Source organism: Rhinolophus ferrumequinum, chromosome X, assembly GCF_004115265.2.
Source record: "Rhinolophus ferrumequinum isolate MPI-CBG mRhiFer1 chromosome X, mRhiFer1_v1.p, whole genome shotgun sequence".
NCBI classification, from domain to species: domain Eukaryota; kingdom Metazoa; phylum Chordata; class Mammalia; order Chiroptera; family Rhinolophidae; genus Rhinolophus; species Rhinolophus ferrumequinum.
The window spans coordinates 52644192-52661320 of record NC_046284.1 but is presented as its reverse complement, the minus strand read 5'-3'; the positions used below and the strand labels follow the sequence as shown (position 1 = coordinate 52661320).

At 39.0% G+C, this 17129-nt stretch overlaps 1 protein-coding gene across 1 annotated transcript in view; it reads right to left on the bottom strand.

The window, feature by feature from the left end:
• Positions 1–15332, bottom strand: part of LOC117038126 (nuclear RNA export factor 2-like) — a 38046-nt gene extending 22714 nt beyond the window's left edge. The window contains exon 1 of the mRNA XM_033134833.1: positions 15240–15332. Within this exon, the coding sequence (XP_032990724.1) occupies positions 15240–15309 (70 nt within the window). The 5' untranslated portion in view covers positions 15310–15332. The remainder of the gene's footprint in view (positions 1–15239) is intronic.
• Between the last annotated feature and the right edge of the window lie 1797 nt (positions 15333–17129).

Sequence of the window (17129 nt, the reverse complement as noted above, 5' to 3'; positions counted from 1 at the left end):
CAAAAAAGACATATTTCATAAAATGCATTACATAGCTTCCAAAACTTCATGAGGGCCAGACAAGCTGGCTTGTAAGCTGCAGAGCCAGCGAAGCCCATTCACACCTTAGGATTCTCGTTGCTGAAAAACCACTGCTGCTTGACGGCTACATGAATGTGCTATGTCTGTCCCAGAAAACCCAAAGACCTTTCCCATCATACACATCACTGGGCCACGTGTGGCTCCCATCTCATTCACTTACCCCTCCAAGTCTCACTATGGTGCATATGTTTGGTACATGGAAATCAGTTTGGAACCTTAGATACAAAGGGCTCTAGTTCGCGAGTGTGCACCCACACAGAGCTCTCCATTCTTGCTTTAAGCTTTCCAGTCTCTATAGTATAGGAACGCATATAAGAGGGTTTACGAGTGTTGGACTATCTTCCAAGTTACACAATTCATAATATATTGCAGAAAACATTTTCTACTATTCTCAATGATACATTCACAATGAACATGTTATTTTTTTCTGTTTGTTGAAATTATTTTGTTTATATTAGTCTTACATGAAATAAATTTTCTGGAGGCACTATGGGTGGCAGGCAACCAGCCCCAACTCATGCTGAAGTCTTTCTTGGACAATACTCAAGTGTCTATGGACACGAGATGGGTGGTGGCTGGCCTCAGTGTGCTTTGAGACTTTTGAGAGGTGCCCCAGGCTCAGCACTGGCGCCAAACCTGAATCTGCATTAACCTGCTGAACACTTGCCCATCCTGGCAACTACCTGGGACCCTGCCTCACCTGACTCACATACCACCTGAGGCTCTTTCAGCAGCTGATTCTTATGGGCCGGCAGATGGCCACAGGCCTTGGGGTGCCCAGCGCCTTTTGATAAGCTGCCCCAGGCCTGGTACTGGTAGCAACCAGCCTTGGTTCTCAGCGTGGTCTCTCACTCGTGCATCCAGGTCCAGCACAGCAATCAACGTTGATAGCTCTGTAGCTCTTACCAGTGAGCCCCCACCAGTCACAGACAGTAACTGACCTTGGCCTGCATGGGAGCCCCTTCCAGCAGGCCCCAGAACCAATACACTTGGAGGCCAGCTTCACAGCACAACAGAGCACTACCTGATCAGCCCCAAAAGGGGCACACCCAAAAGGTGGTCTCAACAGGCACATGAGCCCACTGGGGAGAATCCTTCTCTGTGGGGTCAGCCTCCCATACAGCAGCTCATGTGATGTGGGTGTGACCAATCTTCATAGCCAGTCAGCCTGAGAGTCAGTCCCACCCTGTGACAAGCCAACAGCAATCAAGGCTCAACTACAACAGGAGGGCACACACAACCCACACAAGGTTCACTCCTGGAGCATTCAGCACAGGAGATCAGGAAGATCACGCCACTGCAGCAATACAGGACAGCTACTACATGAGGCCACCCAGTGAAGACTGAGAGACATAGGATTTCTACCTAATACAAAAAATAGAACACAGAGAGGCAGACAAAATGAGGAAACAAAGAAATATGTCCCAAATGAAAGAACATGAGAAAGCTCCAGAAAATGAACTAAAAGAAATGGAGGCAAGCAACCTCACAGACACAGAGTTCAAAATACTGGCGATAAGAATGCTCAAGGAAATCAGCATAAATTTCAACAAAGACAGAGTAAGCAAAAAAAGGACATGGAAACCATAAAAAGGAACCAGTCAGTAATAAAGAATACAATACCTGAAATGAAGAATACACTAGAAAGAATCACCAGCAAATCAGATGAAGCAAAGGACTGAATCAGTGATTTGGAAAACAAGGTAGCAGAAAACAAAAAATCAGAACAACAAAAAGAAAATACAATTTAAAAAAATGAGGATAGTTTAAGGGAACTCTGGGACAACATAATGCATAACAACATTCATATCAGAGGGGTACCAGAAGGAAAAGATAGGAAGCAAAGGATGGAAAACCAATTTGAAGAAACAGTGACAGAAAAGTTCCATAAAATGAAGAAGAAAATAGACATATAAGTCCACGGAGTGCAGAGAGTTTCAAGCAAACTAAACCCAAGAGGGCCACCCAAAGCACATTATAATTAAAGTGCAAAAGATTAAAGACAAACACAGAATCCTAAAAGCAGCAAGAGAAAGGCAACTAGTTATTTATGAGGGAACTCCCACATACCTGTCAGCTGATTTCTCAACAGAAAGTTTGCAGGCTAGAATGGAGTGGCAGGAAATATTCAAAGTAGGGAAAACTAAGGGACTACAACCAAGACTACTCTATGCAGCAAGGCTATCATTTAAAATTGAAGGAGAGATAAAGAGCTTACTAGACAAGAAAAAGCTAAAGGCATTCATCACCAACAAGTCAGTATTACAAGAAAAGTTAAAGGATTTCTTTAAGAAGAAGAAGCAGGGGGGAAAAAAGCACATAAATATCAACAATAAAATGGCATTAAATATGTATCTATCATCAATCACTTTAAATGTCAATTGATTAAAAGTTCCAATCAAAAGACAGCGTAGCTGAATGAATTAGAAAACAAGACCCATACATGTCTACAAGAGACCCACTACAGACTGAAAGACACACATAGACTGAAAGTAAAGGAAAGAGATATCCCACACAAACAGAAATGAAAAAAAAAAAAAACTGCAGGGATAGCTATACTTATACCATACAAAATAGACTTTAACACAGAGACTATAATAAGAAACAAAGAAAAACATTCCATAATGACAAACGGATCAATCCGACAAGAGGATATAACCCTAGTAAATATCTCAGCACCCAACATAGGAGCACCTAAATATGTAAAACAAATATTGACTGCAACAAAGGGAAAGATCAACAGTAATATAGGCATAGTAGGTGACTTTAACACTCCATTGACACCAATGGACAGATCTTCCACATACAAAATCAAAGAAACAACAGCCTTCAGACACACTAGACTAGGTAGATTTAATAGATATATTCAGAGCATTTCACCCCAAAGCAGCAGAATATACATTCCAGTGCACATGGAACATTTTCCAAGATAGGCCACAAAACAACTGTCAATAAATTTAAGAAGATTGAAACCATATTATGTGTCTTCTCTGACCACAATGGTATGAAACTAGAAATCAATTACAAGGAAAAAAACTGAAAAACACACAAACACATGCAAGTTAATAACATGCTACTAAAGAATGAATGGGTTAACAATGCGATCAGGAAGTAATCAAAAGCTTTCTTGAACTAACTGAAATGAAAATACAGCGACCCAAAATCTATGGCACAGCAGCCCTAAGAGGGAAATTCATAGAATCAAAGGCCTACTTCAGAAAAAAAAAAAGTTTCAAATAAACAATGTAACCTTACACTTAAAGGAATTTAAAAAAGAACAGGGAATAAAGCCCAAGGTGAGTAGGAGGAAGGAAATAAAAAAGATCAGTGGAAATAAATGAAATAGAGACTGAGAGAAACAATACAAAAGATCAAAGAAGCCAAGAGCTTGTTCTTTTAAAAGATAAACAAAATTGATAAACCTTGAAACAAACTCATCAAGAAAAAAAGAGAGGACCCAAATAAATAAAATCAGAAATGAAAGAGAAGTGACAACTGACACCACACAAATACACAGGATTATAAAAAAAAGTACTACAAGCAATTATACACAAACAAATTGGAAAAACTGAAAGAAATGAATAAATTTCTAGAAACACACAATCTTCCAAGACTGAATCAAACAGAAAAAGAAAATCTGAACTGACCGATTACTACCAATGAAATTGAATCAATAATCAAACAACTCCCAACAAACAAAAGTCCTGGACTGGATGGATGCACAGGTGAACTTTACCAAACACTCAAAGAAGAATTAGCACTATCCTTCCCAAAGCATTTTAAAAATTCAAAGGAGGGAAAGCTTCCAAGCTCATTTTACGCTGATTCCAAAGCGACATTACAAAAAAAGAAAATTGTAGGCCGATATCCCTGATGAACATCCATGCAAAAATCCTGAACAAAATATTAGGAAACTGAATTCAGCAATACATTGAAAAGATCATACGCCATGATCTAGTGGAATTTATACCTGGGGTTCAAGGTTAATTCAATATCCGCAAATCAATTAACACCACATACCACATACACAAAATGAAAGATAAAATTCATATGATCATATCAATAGGTGCAGAAAATGTGTTTGACAAAATCCAGCATCCATTTATGATAAAAACTTTCAGCAAAGTAAGAAGAGGGAACATGCCTCAAGATAATAAAGGCCACATAGGACAAACCCACAGCTCACTTTATACTCGACAGGGAAAAGCATTCTCCCTAAGATCAGGAACAACACAAGAATGCCAACTTTCATCACTTTCATTCAACATAGTACTGGAAGTCCAAGCCAAAGCAATCAGACAAGAAAAAGAAATAAAAGCATCCAACTGGAACAGGAAGAAATAAAACTGCGATTATTTGCAGATGGTATCATACTACATATAGAGGATCCAAAAGATTCCACCAGAAAAGTATTAGAACTGATAAGTGAATTCAGTAAAGTAGCAGGATACAAAAGTAATATTTGGAAATCAGTTGTATTTTTACACACCAATAATAAACAATCAGAAATGGAAATTATGAAAACAATCACATTTACAATTGCATCAAAAAAAAAATACCAGGATGTCATCAAAATGAGGCACGAAGTGAGCCTCTGGAAATCTCTTTTGGAATTTACAACAAATTAAACAACTTTAGCTCCACAGAGGAATCCCTGCACAGCATACAGGAAAGCCGATAAGGCTCACTACTGAATTCACCTAAAGGTGAGCAAATTGTGTCAGCAGCAGAGAAGGGAAGGGAGAAGTGCAGAGAAGGAGCAGCGCTGGTGCCGGACGCAGACCTAGCTCGGGGCTACAAGCTCGCTGCACCCTGGAACTACTGCAGCTGCGGGAGAGGAAAGAACTCGGATTGCTAGCGTTCTGCTGATGGCCCACAGGGCTAAGGGGACAGCATATAACACAGCTGAACCAAACACTCACAGCACAGACCTCGGAGAAAAGATTGAGGGAAGAAGGCTGAAAACGGTGGTTTAAGCCCTCACTGCCACAGAGAACAGAAGCCTCAGGCACTGAGAATACCCGCCCACTCCCTACACTCCCAGAGCTCAGCCGGACCCCACCTGCCCAGTGCTTGAAGCAGAACAGTAGCAGTGTCAGATCAAAAGAACAGAATACTTGCAGTTCTGAGAACTGTGGTCAGCAGACACAGATTCGCACACAATCAGTTCTGGCAAAGGAGAGGGAGCTGTGGAAGCAGGACTGGTTGCAGTGGTGGTCACCGCCATTGCTCTGGGCCACCTCCACAACCCACCCTACACCTGGCCCCACCTATCTGGGTGGATCCCTGCAGGAGTAAACAGACTGCGGAAACACTTGGGCTTTGAATCTGGTGAAGGAAGAGCTTTGGAACTTCAAAAGCTCTCCGCATACCCACACGGACACTGCGCCCTGTGACCCAGACGAACTGTTAACAGAGGAGAAGCCCGTCTCCCAGGGAATCCGCCCATTGTGTGAGAAGCTGGAATAGTGCAGAGAAAACATAGCACTACCATGTGAGAAAGAGAAAAAAAGGCTGCATTCGGAGAGAAAATCAAACATTTGACCAACAAGTGCTGGAAAACAAAAGAAAGACCTCTTCCTATCAACCTGTTGCAGAAGCCACTCCTGTAGATGTCTAGGAAGAGAAAAAATAAATCAGTAATTGCCATGAATAACCAAGGCAACAAGACAGCTCAGAAAGAAAGTGAAAAGTCTCCAGAAAAGAAACTTAAACGTATGGAAATATGAGACTTAAATGACAGAGAATTCAAGATTGCAGTTCTGAAAAAACTCAACGAGATACAAGAAAACACAGAAAGGCAGTTTAATGAACTCAGAAACAAAATCAAAGAACAACATGAACATTTTACGAAAGAGATTGAAATTTTAAAAAAGAACCAAATAGAATTTCTGGAGATTAAGAACTCAATAGAAGAAGTTAAGAACGAAATAACCAGCTTAGGTAGTCGAGTTGATCAGATGGAGGAAAGAATCAGTGACATCGAAGATAGAAACCTGGAAATTACACGGAAGAAGAAAGAGACTTGAGACTTAAAAGAAATGAAAGAACTCTGCAAGAACTTACTGACTCCATCAGAAAGAGCAATATAAGAATAATGGGCATACCAGAAGGAGAAGAAAGAGAGAAGGGAACAGAGAATATATTCAAACAAATTGTCGATGAGAACTTCCCAAACTTGTGGACAGAACTGGATCCTCGAATCCAAGAAGCAAATAGAACACCTAATTACCTCAATGCCAACAGGCCTTCTCCAAGGCACATTGTATTGAAGCTGTCTAAAATCAACGACAAAGAAAGAATCCTCAAGGCAGCCAGGGAAAAGAAGACGGTAACCTACAAAGGAAAGCCCATTAGATTATCATCAGATTTTTCACCAGAAACTCTACAAGCCAGGAGGGAGTGGAACCAAATATTCAAACCGTTGAAAGAGAGAAATTATGAGCCAAGAATAATATATCCAGCAAAGATATCCTTTAGATATGTAGGAGGAATAAAGACCTTTCCATACATAGAGAAGCTGAGGAAATTTTCTAATACACGACCTGCACTACAAGAAATACTAAAGGGGGCTATTTGACCACCATCACAGGGACAATTTGTGGCAACCAAAATATAAAAAGGGGGAGAGTAAAGGCCTGAACCAGAATATGGAATGGAGAAAGTAAGCGTGCTGAAGAAAATGGAATACTCTAAATATCAAACCTCCTTTTACATAAACTTAAAGGTAACCACTCAAAAAAAAAAAACACAGAACTGAAATATATACTGTAATAAAAGAAGAAACAGAGGGAAACATCATAGAATACCACCACACAGAAATAATAGACAACAACAAAAAGGCAAAGAAACAATGGAGACACGGCCTTACCAGAAAACTAAAGATAGTATGACAGGAAATCCACTAATATCAATAATCACCCTAAATGTAACTGGACTGAACTCACCAATAAAAAGGCACAGAGTAGCAGATTGGATCAAAAAACTAAACCCAACCATATGCTATCCCCAAGAGACACATCTCAGCTACAAGGACAAGCATAGACTCAAAGTGAAAGGGTGGAAATTGACACTCCAAGCAAATGGTATCCAGAGAAAATCAGATGTAGCCATAATGATATCAGATGAAAAGACTTCAGGGTGAAAAAGATAACAAGAGACAAAGATGGACATTTCATAATGGTAAAGGGGACTATACAACAAGAAGACATAACAGTCATCAATATTTATGCCCCCAATCAGGGAGCACCGAAATATACCAAGCAACTACTAACCGACGTAAGGGAGACATTGACCAAAACACAATTATACTAGGGGACTTAAATACATCATTGACAGCTTGGATAGATCATCCAAACAGAAAATAAATAACGAAACAGCATCCCTAAATGACACATTAGATGAAATGGACATAATTGACATATATAGAGCACTTCATCCTAAAACATCAGACTATACATTCTTTTTTAGTGTACATGGAACATTCTCAAGGATAGACCATATATTGGGACATAAAATCAGTCTCAGCGATTTAAGAAGATTAAAATCATAGCAAGCATATTCTCTGATCACAAGGCTTTGAAATTGGATATCAACTGCAAAGAGAAAGAAGGAACAAACACAAATACATGGAGAATAAACAACATGCTTTTAAAGAACGACCGGGTCAAAGAAGAAATTAGAGGAGAGATCAAAAGATACATAGACACAAATGAGAATGACAATACATCCTACCAAATTTTTAGGGATGCAGCGAAAGCAATTTTAAGGGGGAAATTTATATCATTACAGGCCTATCTCAAGAAACAAGAGAAATCCCAGATAAATAACCTCATGTTACACCTTAAAGAACTAGAAAAAGAAGAACAAATGAAACCTAAGGTCAGCAGAAGAAAGGAAATAATAAAGATCGGAGCAGAACTAAATGAAATAGAGAACAAAAAGACAACAGAAAAAATTATTGTGACAAAGAGTTGGTTCTTTGAAAAGATTAACAAAATTGGCAAACCCTTGACTAGACTCACTAAGATAAAAAAAGGGACGATGCTAATAAACAAAGTCAGAAATGAAAAAGGGGAAGTTATCATGGATGCCACAGAAATACAAAAGATCATCCAAGAATACTACGAAAGACTATATGCCACCAAATTCAATCACCTAGAAGAAATGGACAAGTTCTTAGAAACATATAGCCTTCTTAGGCTCAACCATGAAGAATTGGAAAATCTAAACTGACCAATCACCAGTAACGAAATTGAATCAGTCATCCAAAACCTTCACCCCAAAAAAAGTCCAGGACCAGATGGCTTCACTAGTGAATTCTACCAAACCTTTAAAGAGGATCAAATACCAATCCTGCTCAAACTCTTCCAAAAAATTGAAGAAAAGACAGTACTCCCTAACTCATTTTATGAGGCCAACATTACCCTGATACCAAAACCTGGTAAGGATAACACAAAAAAGAGAACAGCAAACCAATATCTCTGATGAATACAGATGCAAAAATCCTAAACAAAATTTAAGCATATCGAGTGCAACAATACATTAAAAAGATTATTTATCACGACGAAGTGGGGTTCATCCCAGGGGCACAAGGATGGTTCAACATCCGCAAATCCATCAATGTGATACATCACATAAACAAAATAAAGGACAAGAATCATATGATTTTATCAATTGATGCACAAAAAGCATTTGTCAAGATACAACATCCATTTATGATTAAAACACTTAATAAAATAGGTATAGAAGGAAAATACCTTAACATAATGAAGGCCATATATGACAAACCCTCAGCTAATCTCATAATTAATGGTGAAAAACTGAAGCCCTTTGCTCTACATTCAGGAACACCACGGGCTGTCCCCTATCACCTCTGCTTTTCAACATAGTGTTGGAAATCCCCACCAGAGCAATCAGGCAAGAGAAAGAAATAAAAGGCATCCTAATTGGGAATGAAGAAGTTAAATTTCCACTCTTTGCAGATGACATGATGCTATACGTAGAAAACCCTAAAGACTCCACCAAAAAGCTATTAGAAACTATCAGTGAATACAGTAAAGTTGCCGGCTACAAAATCAATGTACAAAAGTCCACTGCATTCCTACATACTAACAAATGAATCTCACAAAAAGACATAAAATAAATTCCTTTTGCAATTGCAGCAAAAAGAATAAAATACCTAGCAATAAACTTAACCAACAATCTGAAAGACCTATATGCTGAAAACTACAAGACATTTTTAAAAGAAATTGAAGAAGACACAAAGAAATGGAAAGACATTCGGTGCTCATGAATTGGAAGAATCAACATAGTTAAAATGGCCATATCACCCAAAGCATTATACAGATTATTGCAATACCCATCAAAATCCCAATGGCATTTTTTAAAGAAATAGAATAAAAAGTTATCAGATTTGTTTGGAACCACAAAAGACCCCGTATAGCCAAAGGAATCTTAAGAATAAAGAACAATGCTGGAGGTATCACACTCCCTGACTTTAGCTTGTGCTACACAGAGCAACAATAATCAAAACAGCATGGTATTGGCAGAAAAACAGATACATAGACCATTGGAATAGAATTGAGAACCCAGAAATAAAACCACATAAATATGGACAGATAATTTTTGACAAAGAAGCATAAAACATACAATGGAGAAAAGACAGCCTCTTCAATAAATGGTGCTGGGAGAATTGGAAAGCCTCGTGCAAAAGAATGAAACTGGACTGCTATCTGTCACCATGTACCAAAATTAATTCAAAATGGATCAAAGACTTAAGCATATGACCTGAAACAATAAACTGCATAGAAGAAAACACAGATACTAAACTAATGGACCTTGGTTTCAAAGAACATTTCATGAATTTGACACCAAAGGCAAGGGAAATAAAAGCTAAAATAAATGAATGGGATTATATCAAACTTAAAAGCTTCTGCACAGCAAAAGAAACCATCGACAAAATAAAGAGGCAACCAACTGAATGGGAGAAGATTTTTGCAAACAGTGCCACCAATAAGGGGCTAATATCCAAAATATACAAGGGACTTATGCAACTCAACAAGAGCAAAACAAGCAACCCAACTGAAAAATGCGCAGAGGACCTGAAGAGACATTTCTCCAAAGAGGACACACAAATGGCAAATAGACATATGAAAAAATGCCCAACATCACTAAACATCAGAGAAATGCAAATAAAAACCCCAATGAGATATCACCTCACCCCAGTTAGAATGGCTATCATCAACAAGACAAACAGTAACAAATGTTGGAGAGGCTGTGGAGAAAAGTAACCCTCATACATTGTTGGTGGGAATGCAGACTGGTGCAGCTGCTATGGAAAGCAGTGTGGAGGTTCCTCAAAAAAATTACGAATAGAATTACCATATGGCGCAGCAATCCCTCTCCTGGGTATCTGCCCCAAAAATCTGAAAACATTTATACATAAAGACAAGTATGCTTCAATGTTCATTGCAGCTTTATTTACGGTGGCCAAGACGTGGAAACAACCAAAATGTCCTTCAATACATGAATGGATAAAGAAGTTGTGGTATATATACACAATGGAATACTATTTAGTGGTAAGAATAGATGAAATAGGACCATTTGTGACAACATGGTTGGATCTTGAGAGTATAATGCTAAGCGAAATAAGTCAGACAGAAAAAGCAGAGAATCATATGATTTCACTGATATGTGGTATATGAACCAGAAACAATAGAACAAGACAAACAAACGAAGAATCAAAAACTCATAGACACAGACTATAGTTTACTGGTTACCAGAGGGTAAGGGAGGTGGGGGGAGGTAGATGAGGATAAAGGGGATCAAATATATGGTGATGGAAGGAGAACTGACTCTGGGTGGTGAAAACACAGTGTGATTTATAGATGATGTAATACAGAATTGTACACCTGAAATCTATGTAACTTTACTAACAATTGTCACCCCAACAAACTTCAATTAAAAAAAAATACCTAGGAATAAATTTAACCAAGGAGGTAAAAGACCTGTACTCAGAAAATTATAAGACACCAAAGAAAAAAATTGAAGAAGATACAAATATATGGAAGCATATACCGTGCTTATGGAATGAAAGAATTAATATCGTTTAAATGTCCATACTTCCCAAAACAATCTATAGGGTCAATGGATTCCCTATCAAAATACCAATGGATTTGTTTCACAAGACTAGAAAAAATAATCCTAAAATTTATATGGAGCCATAAAAGACCCCACATAGTCACAGCCATCTTGAAAAAGAAGAGGAACATTGTAGATATCACACTACATGATATCAAACTATACTCCAAGGCCATAGCAATCAAAATTGCATGGTACTGTCATAAAAAATGACACATAGATCAATGAAAGAGAATAGAGAACCCAGAAATGGACCCACAACTTTATGGTCATTTAATATACGACAAAGAAGGAAAGGATATGCAATGGGGTAAATACTGTATACTCAATAAATGGTGTGAAAACTGGACATATGCAAGCAAAAAAATGAAACGGAACAGTCTTCTTACACCATATACAAGAGTAAATTCAAAATAGGTTAAAAACTTAAATGTCAGATCTAAAACTATTAATATAAAACTCCTAGAAGAAAACATAGGCAGTAAATTCTCTGATATTGCCCTTAGTAATATTTTTTTCTGATATACTCTTATCTCCTCAGACAAGGGAAACAAAATAAAAAATATGCGAACTGAAACTTCTTAGTTGTACTACATGAAACTAAAAAGTTTTTGCACAGCAAAGGAAACCATAAACACGAAAAGACAATCTACTGAATAGGAGAAGCTATTTGCCAATGATACATCCGATAATGGGTTAATATCCAAAATGTATTTTTTAAAAAAGGCATAAAACTCAACACAAAAAAAGCAAACAATCCAATTAACAAATGGGCAGAGGACCAGAATAGACATCTCTTCAAAGAGGACATTCAGATGGCCAATAAACATATGAAAAGATGCTCAATATTACTAATCATCAAGGAAATGCAAAATTAATCCACAACGAGATACCACCTCGCACCTGCCAGAATGGCCATCATCAATCAACAAAAACAGGAAGTGTTGGCAAGGATATGGAGAAAAGTGAAGCCTCATGCACTGTTAGTGGGATTGCAAACTGATGCAGTGATTATGGAAAACACTGTGGAATTTACTCAAAAAATAAAAAATAGTCCTAACTTATGACTCAGCAATTCCATTTCTGAGTATCCAAAGAAATCCAAAACACTAATGCAAAAAGACATATGCACTACTATGTTCACAACACCACTATTTACAATAACCAAAATATGGAAGCAAACTAAGTGCCCATCAATAGACAATTGGATAAAGAAGAAGTGATATATATATATATGCAATGTAATATTAGTCAGTCACAAAAAATGATATCTTACCATTTGCGACAACATGATTTGGATCTAAAGGGTATTACGCTAAGTGAAATGGATCTAAAGGGTATTACGCTAAGTGAAATAAGTCAAACTGAGAAAAACAAATACCACATGATCTCACTTATATGTAGAATCTAAAGACCAAAAAGAAAAAAAATACAGAAACAGAGTCATAGATACAGAGAACACACTGACAGTTACCAGGTGGGAGGTGGGTTCGGGGCCCAGGTGAAAAGGTGAACGATTAAGAAGTACAAATTGGTAATAATAAAATAGTCGCAGGGACGTAAAGTACAGCATGGGGAATATAGTCAAAAATTTTGTAATAACTATGTATAGTGCCAGGTGGGTACTAGAGTATTTGGGGGATCAATTCATAAATTATACAAGTGGCTAACCACTACGCTATACACCTGAAACTGATATAAAATAATAGTGAATGTCAACTATGATTGAAAAATAAAAGGATTATATTCATGTAACCTTCCCAGAAATAAAGCATGATAAATAATATACATATATATGCACACATGTTCACACACACACATGTTGGGAAAAAACATCTTTCTATTCCTAGTTGGCTGAGAGTTATTGGTGTTCTTGTTTAATCTTCATTGGTTGTTGAAATTTATTGGATGTCTTTTTCTCTCTGGAATCTTTGTGATAATCATCCTTGTCTTACTCCTTTACCTTTTTCAGGTGTTGAATTACATTATCGATCGCCATCTTGCCAGTTGTTTATTTTCTTACATTTTGAAAGCACTGCCATCTAGCAACTTTTACTCAACTCTTTCATATCTTTATTAATTTCATTAAAACTTGCACTTTTATTTTTTTCTTGACAGTATGGAAAGGCATGAGACAATTTTATATTAAGACAAATCAACAGTATTTTCTTCAACCATCTGGTTTTCTTTTATACTTTTTATCCTTGAATAGCATGGATATCCAAATTTCCAATATATTTATTTACTTGGAAAAGACCTGTGGGTAATGCTGGGGATTTAAATCAAGACGATCATGTCTATTAAATCCCACTGTTGGAATATCAGATCATTAAGGGAGATGGGATTGCAGCATTGAAAAAGCTTTCCGTAAGAATATATGGACTTCATTTAAGTAGATAAACACACAATGTAGAAAAAATGACGAGCAGAAACAGCATGGACCTTGGAATTATACATGTATCTGGAATGTGGTCTGTAACTTACTGCCTGTGTGATTTTAGGGAATACTTAATCTCTCTGAGCTTCAATTCCATCATGTGGTAGTCACTAGTGATGTTTGCCAAGTGTTTCCGTTTCTCCCCTGTTCCAGGCAGCTGGTAAAACTGCACATGTTGCTGGACCCCTTTTATATGCGTGGGGATGTGCATGTGACTCTTTCTGCCTAAGGGATGGGGGCAGACCTGTGTTATTTCTGGGCCAAAACCTATGGTGGTTGGTTTCAGACCCCCCCCCCCCCAAGAGCTCTCTACTCCTCAGGCACAGTGACTGACCATTTTCTAGACCATGGCTGCTCTGTCCGTTTGTGTCTGCAAATCATTCCCATAAGAATCATTTAGACCCCGAAAATCCACCCTCCTGTGATCCATGTGCACACCGGCCATGGACATGAGCTAGGAGTGAGGAATAAGCCACTGAGGTTGGGGATTGTCTATCTCCACGGCATATCGCAGCCTCTCTTTTCTCATATCTCATCTCCAAATTAAAGTAACACCTCAATTTTTTTTTCTGAGAATGCAATAACTTATATGGTGAGGTTATCAGCGCTTGACATATACTAGGAACTGAAAATGGCAGCTATAATTATTAAACAATGATAAAAACTGGGTTTATAAAAAGTGTGGACAATTGGTATAAAATGAGAAATATTGCATCTGCTCATCCTTACAGCTAGCTCAGTTGCATCTAGCTCTAAGAGTGGGGCACCATATCTGTCGTTATAGATAGGACTCCCTAATGTCTTGTACATATGCATTTATTTCTTATCATCCGTGATATCAGAAACATACTTATAAATTGGGGGAATGGCAAGAATGAACAAGTGGAAAGATTAAACAAGATAGAGAATGACTAATGAAATAAGATAAAATGAGTTAAAGAGCATTAAGTAGTTTCTTAATGTGAAGCACAGATTATAACATTAGGAAACATATATAACAGTATTCTTCGTAAACATAGGTATGAGGTATTCGTGTGCCAAAAAAAGGATTAGTTTGAGCTGGGTCTCCTAAAATGTCTTCTGAAGAACACTAACACCTCAAATGCTCTGTGGGGAAATGTTCCATTCCCTTGTAAATTGAAGAAACTACCTGCTATAAACTGCATGTATATGTTTCAACCTAATGGCCAACGTGATAATACTTGGAGGTGTGGCCTCTGGGGGGAATTAGGTCGTGAGGGAGGTGTCCTCATAAATGGAATTAGTGCCATTAAAAAAGAGACCCCAAAGTGCTCCGCTGCCCTTTTTGCCCTGTGAGGACACAGCAGGAAGACAGTCATGTATGAACCCGGAAGTGGGCTCTCACCAGACACTGAAACTGCTAGTGCCTTGATTTTGGACTTTCCAGCCTCCAATATTGTAAAAAATAAATCTCTCTTGTTTGTAGGCCACCCAGCCCATGGTGTTCTGTTATAGCAGCCTGGATGAACTAAGTAAGATACCACCCCTCTCTTTGAGATTCAAGTTGCATATCAGCATATTATCTTTTAAAAATACTACTGTAGGGAAATCCTTTTACCTTCGTTTCTGTATGTCCCCTTTTTCTTTAATGGAAGATCACATTTTTGTTCTTGCTGTCTCTTGGACATAGTGTCTTGTAGAACGACCTTGGAAGTGCTGAAAGGAAAGAAAAATACAGTGAATATAATGTAATAAAAATCACACAAGTGATAATATTCTTTAAATCTTTATCAAACAATATTTAAATTACTCATAAGTGTAAGCTCAATTCTTTATTTGCTGAACTTTACTCATTCAGCCCTGTGACATGATTTTTACGAAAAGCAAGTATCTGCTATAATTTTACTTAGTATGTCTTTCATAAGAAAATTAACTATTTTTTCCACATGATGGAAAGGAGGGAGTTTGCAAAGAATCTAAGAAATAACGGTTAGAATCACTATGCTGTACACCTGAAAGTAACATGAAATAATGTAGAATGTGAACTGTAGCTGAGAAAAATATTTTCTAAAATGAAAAGGAAACCAGAGGGTAAGGGAGGCGCCGGGGGGTGGGGTGGTGGTAGATGAGAGTAAAGGGGATCAAATACATGGTGGTGTGGAAGGAGAACCGACTCTGGGTGGTGAACACACAATGTGATTTATAGATGATGTAATACAGAATTGTACACCTGAAATCTATGTAACTTTACTAACAATTGTCACCCCAATAAACTTAAGAAAAGAAAAGAAAAGGAAGCAATGGTTTGAAAATCAGAGCTAATAGTGTCTGGTTGGACTAGTTTAAGCCATTTAAAGACCCCAAGCACAAAAATATTAGGCCATCCTGACCCACATGCACTTAAACTTAAAACAAAACAAAACAAAAACTACTGAATCTCTGCATGATAGTTACTTTCACACTTTCATTGAACAAAAATCAAATTCTTTTAAAAAATTCTATCTCCTTCCGTCTCTCTCTACAGAAGCAAATAGAAACAAAATTAAAATGAGATTTGGAGTCCTCTGTGCATATTGGCATCTAGGAACTCTCTGGTGTCCTTAATAACAACATAGTAAGAGGAGGGCAGAGAAAGCCATCACACTGCACAGACCGTGAATATTTCAGGGTGATAAGCAAGAGCAGTGCTTTGATGTGGGGGCAGGGAAGGGAAATGGGAAACGAGGTCTCATCCCATTTTCAGAGCCTGGGCACTTCAAGAAGTCCATAAACCCCTGCTGTGCCCTCTCCAGCCCCGCACTCTCCTGAGGCGTCCTCTGCCACTGTGCTCTCTCCTACTGAGACCTGCTCCCCTCCCCCACCAAGACCTGCTGCCCTCTCCTGCCATGCCCAATTTCATCGTGCCCTCTCCGGCCGTGCCCTCCTGCCCCACCCTCTCCCTCCGAAACCTGCCGACCTTCCGTAGGGCCCTGTCCTGCCTTGCCCTGTGCTGCAGAACCTGCTCTCGCCGCGATTTCTCCCGCCGCTTATTCTCGGACAAACCCTCCGCCCTCTCTGGCAGTAGCCTGACCCACCTTGCACTCTCTAGTCGAGACCTACCCCCTCTCTCCTTGTCTTCTCCTGCAGCACCCTCTGCCACTGCGCCCTCTCCGGCTGAGACTTGCCGCCCTCTCCGTAGGCGCGCCACCCTCCACGTGCTCTTCCGCTGCTCCCTCTCGTGCCACGTGCTCTCCCGCCCAGTCCTCTCCCTATGCGCGCTCTTCCACCACGTGCTCTCCCGCCGGGTCCTTTTCCTATGCGCGTTCTACCCTCTTACCTTCTCCCGCGGAGACCTCACGCTTTCTCCAGCCTTGCCCTCTCCCTTCGCGCCTTCTCCCACCGAGCCCTCTCCTGCCAAGGCCTACTGCCCTCTCCCGCCATGCCATCTCCCACCGTACCCTCTCCTGTTACCCTCTCCCGCACTGCCCTGTCCAGCCGAGTCCTGTCCCGACGAGCTCTGTCCCGCCAT